At 45.0% G+C, this 11,612-nt stretch overlaps 1 protein-coding gene across 2 annotated transcripts in view; it reads left to right on the forward strand.

Annotated features, from left to right (window-relative positions):
• RUNX2 (RUNX family transcription factor 2) overlaps positions 1-8,417 on the forward strand; it is a 157,638-nt gene extending 149,221 nt beyond the window's left edge. Inside the window, exon 6 of one of the 2 annotated variants that reach the window (XM_056487545.1) lies at positions 7,557-8,417. In XM_056487545.1, coding sequence (XP_056343520.1) covers positions 7,557-8,227 — 671 coding nt within the window. In that variant the 3' untranslated portion in view covers positions 8,228-8,417. The remainder of the gene's footprint in view (positions 1-7,556) is intronic. The other variant, XM_056487546.1, reaches the window with a different exon arrangement.
• Positions 8,418-11,612: the final 3,195 nt, after the last annotated feature.

Raw genomic sequence — 11,612 nt, forward strand, 5'->3', positions numbered from 1 at the left:
GAGGCAAAATACAAGGCAGTCTGAACAAAATGGTCTGAACAATTATACCACTTTCTTCTTCTTCTTCCTGTTTCTTTTGGCTCTCCAGAAGTAGTTGTCAGTCTTATTTTAGTTTCAGAGGACCTAAAAAGTCTCCCAAGCCACTTTGCCATCCTCACTAAGTTGCTGAGAAGGGAACATATGTGGGTGGAGGAGATGTTCTTGTGTGGCCACGGGAGGGCTGGGCTGGCAGTCTCCTTACGCACAACAGATTTTTGTGCTGTGCCTTTTTTCTGTGCGGCAAATGGGAGGGAAAGAATCTTTCCACAGTTTAAGAAGTTGTGTTAGGAGAAGTGTAGGGCAAAGGAGCCATCAAAGGGCTGCATTGGCAATGCTGGGAAGATGAGAGTGGCCTTTGCTCCTGGCTCCATGATGGACTTCTGTCAAGGCATTTCATTTTTCATGTGCTTCAGTCTGGCCCCAAAAAGTGCAGCCAGTGTGGGACTCATCTGTGCAGTGCTTTGAGCACAGCAGGACAAATGTGTTAGGCAATGAGCACTGTCATGAGGAATTGCCTGCTGCCCAACAATATTACCTCTCCAACGTGCCTACCTCCTCTTTTCCCATTCCCTCCCCACACTGAGATGTCAGGGCATCCTCAGGGACTCTTCTGTTTTCGGAAATAACAGGAGCTACAGAGCACTTCAAAAAGTCAGGCTCTGTCCCTTAGGTGTCAAAGAAGGACCTCAGGTTCCTGGAAAATCTGGTCCCAAATGAGTGCAAAAACACACATTTTGTCAGGAAGTGAATAAAATCTCACTGAAATTAAGCCAGGGACAAAGATGAAAAAGCAGATGGCCCATGACAAACTGTGAGAACGAATTTGTTCGCATGACATGGGAATAAGTATGTACTCATAACAGACTATTACTCAAGAAATTTTGAAAGAGCACAACTCCACAGGAGTCATAATGGGATTAGTCACATAAAGCTCAGTCCAGCTAAGCCTGGTGTACTGTACCTGAAAGAAGAGAAACAGATCCCAAAACAGACCACAATTGGGAAAAAAAAATTTAAAAAAGAAACAAATTCCAAAGAGATGCACAAGCTTATGAAGTCAGAAAAACTTTATGTGAATTAAAATCTGTAGAGTAGATTGTGGATTGTTATAAGGCTGCTTAAAAAGCAAGAGGCCAGAGGAAGGAGCCTTGCTGAAATGACTCAACCAGTTTGACAGCACAGAGACAGAGTTGGGGTGTTTTTGGTGAAATGTCATGGACCCTGGAAGAGACTTTGTCATGTGCTCCATTAGAGCATTGTTCTCACAACCTACAATTATTTGCAATTATTTGCAATTATTTGCAAAATCCCTCTTAAAATAAGCCACAAACTGGAGGAATAGGGTTGCTTTGGAATATGATCTATTTTTTTTTTTTCAAATCAATATTTTGCACAAAACTCTTGACTTGGACAGACATATTTAATTACATAAAAATACTTTTATCATTAAAGGGAGCAGCATCTTGATATATAAAATACTTTCGGATTTTTCAACCTATGAAGAGAGGACTTGGTTCCTAGGACACATATATGATTTTCTTTATCTAAAAAATAATTAACAATAAGCTTGCATAATGCTTTCATGAATTTTCTATGCATTTGTAAGCTGCTGACCCAAAAGTGAGTGTTCAGAGCTAGATTAGACTGATTAATTAATTAAAGGCTAGTCTAGAACGAAAATAATATCTAGAGGCAAATTCTGTTTCTGAAATCAAATATATGCAAACACCAATCCTGGAGTGCTCACACTGATGCTTCTCTTCAGATCTACTCCACTGTCATCTCTTGTGGCCTCTTCACCCAAGCTGGTGACTGAATCCCTTCTAAACTTGCTTGAAACCCTTCTAAGCTTGGCTCAGCCTGGCAGTGGCAGCGATGCCACTCCATCTGATTCAAACCTGAGCAGCGCAGGAGGGCTGGCTTCAGATTCAGGTCCCAAAGATGGATTTTGTCCGTGCAAAAGCAGCACCGCCCTCAGTGACGCACACGCTGCTCTCGGGCTCTCGTTTACCACAAGCTGTTGGGGCTGGAGTTTCAGTTCTCAGCAGAAAGCGGAGGCAGGAGTATATTTAGCCTTTCTTGGGAAGCAGCTGTGCAGCGCAGGGGGAGCGCGCACGCACTCGGCGCCGCGGCACACGCAGACACCCGCAGCTTCAGAGCAGCTGCACGGACCTGAGCAGAAGGGACACGGCACAGAGGCCTCCTGAGGGTCACTGTCTCACCAAGGAGGCTCCTTTCCTCATCTCACTATCCTCATCATGGAATCACAGTATCACAGGGATGGAAGGGATGTTAAAGATTTTGTTATTCCAACCTCTCTGCTCATTGCAGAGACACCTTCCACCAGCCACATCCAATTTGGCTTTGAACACTTCCAGGGAAGGCACATTTTCTCTAGGCAACCTGTTCCAGTGCCTCTCTACCCTCTGAGTAAAAACTTTCTTCTGATGCTGAGTCTGAATCTCTCTTCTTTTAGTTTAAAATCATTCCTCCTTTTCCTATCACTATCTTCTCTTTTTAAAAGTTATTCTCCCTCACTTTTATAAGCCCCCTTGAAGTACCAGCTACTTAAATAAATAAAGCACTGGCACTGTTGAAATAGATTGCATGTTCAATCCTGACTCACTTGAAATATCATCACCTTCTCAACACTAGCTTATTCATTGGAGCACTCTAGGGGCTTCAGGTTCTACTCTCCTGCATCTTAAACCTTATCTCCATGGTTTTGTGCTTTCCACGGGGACACAGAGGCAGCATTACCCATCTGATATTGAGGTTTTTGAGGAAATTGGTGATGCCAAGAGGATGGAGCCAAGGTCTAATCTGTGGTGCCCTGCAATAGGACAAGTGGCAACAGGCAGAAACTGATGCCCAGGAAGTTCCACCTGACCATGAGTTCTTTCCTGGGCAGTGACCAAGCACTAGAACATTGTCCAAAGAGGGTGGGGAGTCTGCCTCATTGGGGTATTCCAGAACTGTCTGGACACAATCCTGTTCCTTGTGTTCTGAGATGGCCCTGCTTGAGCAGGGGGCATGGACAAGATGACCCACTGTGGTCTCTTCCAGCCTGACCCAGTCTGTGATTCTGTGAAATTACTTGCTACGTCTACCTATAAAGTGAGGAACCCAGCTCACATAACTTCAGCCATTTAGAAGATACTCAGCCCATCTAAGGTAGGTGATTTACCAGAAGTTCTGGGAGGGGAGGGACACTTCAGAGCATGACCCTTCACCCCACTTAGGGATTGATAGCTTGGAATGGCTTTACCCCAGAGTTGCTTCTATCTTGACTGGAGCCAAGATGACTGCCTCATGCTAGATGCCAGCTAAAGGGCTGGTGTTAGATGAGCTGAATCTGTGGAAAGTCATGCTCTGCTTTTCCCTCAAGGTTTCTTCTACACAGACCTTTCCCTTGTTAGCTGACAATAGACTAAGAAATCAGAGTTTGCAGCAATTTGACTGCGAGGCAGATAAAATCAGTAGTCAAACAAAAGCAGCTTAGATAGCCAAAGCTGACTCTAAAGTTAAATACACAATCTTCTCATACAGCTGAATGCATTTAAAATAACTTTAGTTTGCCATTCTCACAGGGCAGACCATTAATCTTTTGGTAACATCTATCATCATGAGCTGGAGAAGTACCAGGAAATCCCCCACTGGAGGTGCTCCTCTGGTCCCTCTCATTACTGAATTACCTGCCCTATTTACAGTCCCATGAGTTTTGGACACCCTGAGATCCTCTGGGAGATGGCAGAGCAGAAATGTTCCCTTCTATTTTCAAATAGGCAAAATAAGGATGTACAATAGCTTTCCCTTTGGGAGATCCATAGGAGATCAGGAGGGCAGAAAATGTTTTTGAGCTTAGCAGTAATTTTTATGCACTGGTACAGTTCTCTTTTGCAATGTAGACGTTTTCAGATCATGACATCCACATCCAAGTTCAATATTCAACATTATTCCCAGCAAAGTGATGAGGACAAATCTCTCATTCTAGGAATAAAGAGGCTCAACTTATTTAATCCACTGGATGCATAGAAAGGCTTGGGAATTAGATAAGATACAGACAACTATGCTGTAGTCTGTGGCTGTGTGCAAACAGACAAGCCAAAGGTGACTTAAAGGAATGGCATGAAGTATCAGGGGAGGTTTATGTTGGATATCAGGAAAGGTTTCTTCACCCAGAGGGTGACTGGGCACTGGAACAAGCTCCCTAGGGAAATGGTCATGGCACCAAGCCTGGCAAATCTCAAGAAAAACTGCAGTACACTCTCAGAGACATGGTGTGATTTTTGGGGTGGACCTGTAAAGGATGAGGATTTGGACTCAATGAGCCTTGTAGGTCCCTTCCAACTCTGGATATTCTGTGATTCTGTGACTGGAATCCCATCTCAGTAAAACAATCCTCCTGCAGGATGAGGCAAAGCTGCCCATGCACTCAATATAAAACAAGTGACTCTTGAGACTGCTCAGAGATGTGTCTAAACCTTCATTTAGGTGGCTTTCCCTCTAAACACAACATGGAAAATGCAGGGACTTCCAAGTAATTTCTTCACCAAGCCCTTTTAGTTCAGTTGTTTAGATGAAGTTGATCCCAACCCATGTTTTCTGAGCTCTGGATTCACTCCCCCAATGGGTAATATAAATTTTCTTCTAAGCTAAGCTTACCTTGTCTTTGCATGTGAGACTAGGCTACAGCATCCACCTGTGGACTGGGGGATGCTGAATCACCAGGAACAGGTGGGCTGATATCATTAGGGAAGGTAACTATGATTGTCTGAGCACTCTGAGTTCATCATCTCTCTTCTCTGCAGGCATCCATCCAACCCCACCTAGCTCCAGCTCTGTCCTGATGTGGATTGAACACCCCCAGCAGTGACAGGGCACTTGGATGCAACAGTTAAGACTCTTCCTGTGATGGCTGTACAAAAAAGTGGAAATAACCAAGCAGTAAAGTTGTGATGAGTTGCAATGAGAGAAAAAGAAAGAACAGCATTAGAGAGGAAGGAAATAAAGAGAATCATCCTGCTGTATCTGATACACAACAGCAGCTGCTTGCTCCATGCTTCATCCTACTCAGAACTCCTGTATAATTGGGATTTCTCAAACACACCCCAGCAATTCTGACCTTGGAGAAAAAGTTACTGACACTGCTTTGGGTAGGGCTTGTGACTAGGCAGTCTGCAGAGATCCCTCCCAGCCTCAGTGATGCTGTGATTCTGCAGTCTTTGGATGCTGAGCAGCTGGGTCAGACCCATCCCAGCCATCAGTCACTCTGGGTTCTATGATCTGAGTTTTGCAACAGCTCCCACATGTCCTGGATACACAAGGAACTGTGTGCAGGTGTCCAGACTCCCATGTGGAATTTCTTAGATGGAAGCATGGGAGCCTGATCAAGCTGAGCAAGTTGCGCTTGAAGGCTGGATGGCATAAATAAATCTTAGAGTGGGATTAGGGGAATGACAAAGCTGTGGCTTCTGATAGGGAAACCACACTGTTTGGAAATGTTTCAGCTAAATTGAAGAGCCTTTGGTGTCCAGATTTTTGGCTCTGTTTTTGTCTATATAAGTTGCTGCTCTTTGTATATTAACCCCAGTATCTCTGACTATTTAAGAATCATTTGTGACAGTTATTTGCCACAGTGCTAAACCAGATTACATTAAGATTTGTGGAGCTTCCTCTGCCCTCTAATGTATGGAAAAACATTGCACTTACTTTGGTTTGCTTGGGCAGTGTGGACAGGGATTACCCACACTATATATGGACCATAAACACTGTTCTGGTTAACACCACAGTGCAGCCAAACCTGAAACTTTCATCTCAGTCCTTGCAAACTTTGGTGGTTTGGATGGAAAAGGAACCTGTAGTTGAGCTGTGCTTTATTTTTGTTTTTGTTGTGAAAAACCAAAGGTAAACCAATAGCAGTTTGGAAGCCCAAAATGCAGCATCCTCAGCCCACCTCCAGTGCACAGGGGTCGAGTGCCTGTGTAGGCAGGGACCTTGTAGTGGGAAGAAAGCCAATACACAAAGGAAGGAAACCATTTCAAGGAACCTGCAGTAACTCTCCATAAAAATCTCAGGAACATAAAGGCAGACTCAATTTTGTGTCATAATCCTCTCCAAGCAACATGTGTGTCTGGTTAAGAACAACATAGTAGACCCATGTGGGACAAAGATGGACTTTTTCTGGCTGCATGTCCAGCTGGTTTGGTATTAGGAATGACAGGGAAAAGCCTTTGCCTTTGAGTCAGAATTTCAGTTTGCTATTTGGAATACCAAAGCAGCCAGTAATGAAAATGGATTTCTCACATCAGATTTTTTAGATGCCAGAAATAATAATAGCATAGTGCTAACACCTCAGTACTTGGCTTTCTCTAGGTTGTTTTAACCTAGATAAATTTATTAATTTGTGTCTTTGTATCCACAGCAGTGCCTTAAAATTTTCAGTTAATTGCAATAAAAGTTGTTTTAAAATCCATCTGTCTTACACTGACCACTCCTATAGCATCTCACCACCTTTTGTATAATGTGTTCCCAATGCTAAAATAAAGATGTACAGCATGATTCCACCTGAGCAAATCTTTGAGGCTGTTGAAAAGGTAAATTTTCTGATTATATTTCTGGCTTTCAGAACGATTGTCAAAATAGGATCAGCCTTACCATATGGTATTTAGCAACTGGGCACAGTGAGTACAGCTCCTTAGCCCTTCATGTGGCTCTCCAAGTTTCTTTGTATGGTCCAGAGGCTGCTCTTTCTTCCTATGCTGTATTTGATGGACTCAGTCCAAGCATGAATGTTTCTAATGACCTTAGTGAACATCAGATGAGGTCCAGTGAGCTACTTCCAAGAGGGCACAAACGTCAGGCTGGGATGCACAGTGTCAACAATTTCTTTCTGTCTCCTATTTTGATTTTCGTATCTGAAGATGCTGAAGGGATCTAGGCAGGAATATACATCAAATTTTGATTGTGTGAACTCTGCCATATTTCCACACATTAAAAAAAAAATGGTCTAAGCCACCAGGTAGCTTTTATTGTGTCTGGTGTTTAGCTGTCTGTTCTAACCAAAATGCTGAAAACTGGGACCCTCTGTAAAGCAGCAATTAACTTTAGCTCTGGTAGAACAGTTAAAGAGCTAAAGAGTCCAGCCCTCCCATCTACACAGGACATCTGAGTCACTTTGAACATTACCATGGTTCCATGGCTGGCCAGGAAAACAAGTAGGTAATTCACCAGCTAATAGGTACGAGATGCCAACCAGAAAAATGTTCAGGCCTGTCCACAGGCTTTATGAAGAAAGAGAGTGGAAAGATAATTTACTTTTATAATATTTAGTTCATGCTTATATACAATAAACTCTTGCCTTAGATTACATCTGTTCATTTCTAATGGGCCTACAGAGAGTATCACTGCCAGCTGGTGAAATTTCCCCTTTCATCAAAGAGGGTTTTGTCCCATTGAGGGAGCAGTCCATATGCAAGCACATGTGAATCAAGGCTCATGGTGTATCTTCCTTGCAGATTCAGATCCTTGCACTCCTGATGCTCCACCTGCTGCCACTTCACCACCAACTTCTGAAGATCCTGGACCTTTCACAGCTCCAGCATCACCCTCCTGTTCCTCTGACACTGGTACCGCATCATTTTCACCACCACTACCCGCGTGTGTTGCAGCCTTACATCCAAAACCACCTCCTATTTCACCATCAACATCCACTTCTGCTGCCACTGCTCACCCTGGACTTCCTTCTCTTCCTGCCCCAGCTGCCTCTACTCCATCCCTGCACCCTGGGATTTACCTGCCAGTTGTCCCACCCAGCGGTGCCACCCACCTCATCAACTGGCTGCCCTTCCTCGCCTCGGCGACGCTCGCCACCGTTCAAGGCAAGGAGGAGGACCAGCCACCCGTGAGCACGGGCTCCCTGGAAGGCATGAAGCCCTGCAGCAGCCCAGCCCCACTCCCCTCCCAAGAGGAAAATGCCCAGGCAGGCCCCGTGGGGAGCAGCTCTCGGGGGGCTGCGTCCCCACCGCCGGCGGTGCCCGCGGGCCCCGAGGGGTCGGCGAACGTCAGCGACATCCTGGCCGAGCTGCGGACCATGAACAGCCACCTGTCCACCATTGCCCGAGCCCTGACCCAGCTGGCATCGTCCCTGGCACCCCAGCAGGATGCTGCTGGCACCCCACCTCCTTAGAGCCAGGTTTCCCCAGGGATGGTGTGGTCCAGAGGAAAGGGACCCTCCCCAAACCTGCCCACACCGCTGGAGCAGATGCGCCGTGGTCGCGGACACCGACCATGTCTCCCCAGTGGGTTTTTCTGTTTGTTTGTTTGTTTGCCCCTTGCAAATGGCTGCATATATTAAAAAATAGTTTTGTGGTCTTGTTAATAAAATTGTTTATGTTTCTGGCGTTCCTTTTAGATGTGCTCGCTCCCCTCCTCTCACCCACTCACCACAAGAGCCGGTAAGGTCTCACTCAGAAAATGCTGGGAATCTGAAGTGGTGAGAAGTTACCCTCGAGAAAATGCTCAAGGAGGTGACAAAACCACTCTGGCCAATGTGGGGGGACACAGAAAGGAAAGGACACAATGAAATTCTGAAAAACTTCCATGTTTATCCCCATCCATGTGGAATGGCACAGCTCGGTTGAAATTGAAGCCCTTCCCAGTGCACTGAATCTCAGGGGGATTTTTAGAACCAGCGCAGGTACAAGCCATGATAAACTGTTCAGAATACAAAGCAGGGTAGTTGTCTAAGTAACACTGGGGCTGAACAGCTACCAGACAGCCTCATCCACCTCCTGCCCTCCAAGAGAGAGAGAAGTGAAGGTGCTAAGCTCAAGTCAATCTGTCTTATTTGCCAGTGGTGCCTGTGGTTCTTCGTGGGCATAAACAGACCGAGCTAATTTACAACAATTAGCCAGGCTAAACATGTGGATAAATCCTGACATTTCACAATCTTTCCCTATTGCCAAGGTTCAGCAGCTTGCCTTAAGGTGGCATTTAAGGTGTGAAACCTTAAACAATCGTCTTGGTAGATGGAGAAAAACCTCTGGGACATGAGTCCAGGATTTGCTCCTCCCAGATGTGTGACCTGTAGAGCAGCTGGTGAGGTACCACTGGACAGGTAAAAGTGCCAGAACTGGGAGATGAAGACTGGGATGTGCTTGGAGCTCTGGAAGAGCCCTGGAAGGAGAACTAACAGCTCTTGCAGAGATGTTTTGTGCATCTCAGCCATGGTCTGCACACAGTGCAACAACCAGACCAGGCTGTCCAGGTCCACCATGTCCCTGATCCTTAAGGTCCCTTCCAACCCAAATCATTCTATGACTTTATGAGCCATCAGCAAAATATCTTTTCCCAAAGGTGGGCCAAGCCCAGCCCTGGTGGTGGCTGAGCCAGGCTATGCTGCTGCTCTGCCTTTCATCCCAGAGAATTAAAACAAAACACATGCTCATGGCAAACAGAAGAAAATAAAGGTCTCTGTGAAGCTGTGTATGATCTCGCCGTAATTTAGCTACACAGCCCTCAGATATCAGGATCTGAGGCCATTTCTAGGAAAATCCCAGACAAACAGACAGATCACTAGATAAGATTAAAGAGGAAGTATTCTGTCTATTTGCAAATATTTCTGTTACAGATGAGCCTAAGCCACAAAGATTGAATCAATATACAAACTTCCCCAAAGCTCAGGTGTATTTGAACTTGAGGTTTTGGTTACTGCATATGTATTTATATATAAACTTATCCATATTTTTTGAGTCTGTGCCTGAAAGACAAAGGAATTTTCCTGCTCAATCATGGTTTTATTCCTAGTCTGATCAGACTTTTTTTCCTCTGCTTTGTTTAGCAAAATGGTGAAAAAAACCCCAGCCATTTCGCAGATGTCCTACACTGCCTTTTAAGTTTGTATTTAAATATGTGTTTCAACTAAAGGAGACAAAAAAAGTATCATAAAAACATTCTGGCTTTTGATTTGTCCATTGCAGTTTCCTTAGACTAAAAAAGCAAAAAATAAAAGAAGTTTATCACTTTTCCTACTTTCATTATGAAATATAGGACAGGAAAGAAATGGGAAAGCTCTATGATTAAAAAAAAAAAAAATTAAAAGGAATTTACATTTTTACCATCTTTCCCTCTTTCATCTTAGCATAAGTAGTAAATAAATAACATATTCTCCCTAAGTTGATAGTTTTGCTTGATTGATCCTGCTGTTTTCCAGTAGCAGCCTTGAAAATGTCACTGGAGTTTTCTAGATCAGTTCAAGGCATGCAGCCAAAAGTTCAGAAAGTCTTACTGTGCAGCTGCTGATCCTTTACCAACTAAGGTTAGAGCTGACTTCATTTAGATGTCTAAGAGATTTGGGAACAGTTTCCATAGGACACAAATCCAGAAAAAGCTTGGAAAAGTTGACTATATATGAATGTGAAGACATTGTTCTTCATTCTCAAGGATGTTATGAATGTAGAAAGAGAAAAGTGCTATTCTTGAGCCTCTTCCTAAAGGAGCAAGATTTCTGTGGTGTCACAGCCAAAGATATTAGATGCTGAACACCTTTTCAGTCTAGACTCTGAGCTGTCTGGTCCTGCAGCATCCTGACAACAAAGCAGGACCCGAGCCTGCAGCCAGAAGCAGCAGGTTTAGGATTGGCTTGGTAGCCACTGCTGGCCCTCTCAGGGCACAGCAGCTGGCTGTGGGGCCAGTGGGGCAGGCAGGGGCTGCCTGTGGGCAGGGGAAGTCCCTGAGCCAGCATGAGCCTGCCCAGGGCTCTTCCAGTGCCACAGGTCCCCATCTGCAGGGTTGAGCCCAGCCTGTGTGCTAAAGCCCAGCTCAAGTACATCTGGGCAGCCCCACCATGGCACAAAAGGGCCATGCCAAGGGAGGTCCTGCCCTCAGGCTCCTCATTCAGCAAAGTGCATAATTCTCTACTCAGTGCCTTCAACACTCATGTCCCTTGGGAATTACTCCCTCAACTTCATTAAACCACTTAAACACTGCAAGAAACAAGTGCTTGTGCTGGCTGCATCACTTTGCTGGCAAAAGTTTGACTCTATCTCAGGTTTTGTTTGGTCCTCCTGGCTTTCACCTGTCCCCATCCCCATGCAGCTCCCAGCCTGCTGCTGCTCTGTGTGTGCTCAGCAGTTCTACTGGCACTGCTGAGCTGCTGCTCCACATGTGCCATGCTGCCAGTCAAAAGCTGGAGAGCAGCCTACAACAAAAAAGTATCTTAAAGCCCCTAAAAGTGGCAGCAGAATGGCTGAAGAAAGACAGAAACCCCAGTAGAGCTGGCACTGTATCCCCACTGTTTCTCAGCACCTGTGGAAATGACAAGTCCAGGTTGCTCCAACGTGACAGAGCCACACAACCCATGGCAAAGAGTTCAAGAGACTTTCTTCTCTAAATTATTCATTTTAATTCAGCTCAGAGTGTGAGGGGCTGAAAGTTACAGTGCCTTTGTGAGTGTTCAAAGTCCTGTGTAGAAATAACCTCATCATCTCACACTCCAGGGGCTGTTAAAATATTAAAAATCCCCTGCTGGCCTTCTATCTCTTGTGACATCTTCAGTTGCTCCTTCTTCCTCT

Source organism: Oenanthe melanoleuca, chromosome 3 (genome assembly GCF_029582105.1).
Source record: "Oenanthe melanoleuca isolate GR-GAL-2019-014 chromosome 3, OMel1.0, whole genome shotgun sequence".
In the NCBI taxonomy this organism is placed as follows: domain Eukaryota; kingdom Metazoa; phylum Chordata; class Aves; order Passeriformes; family Muscicapidae; genus Oenanthe; species Oenanthe melanoleuca.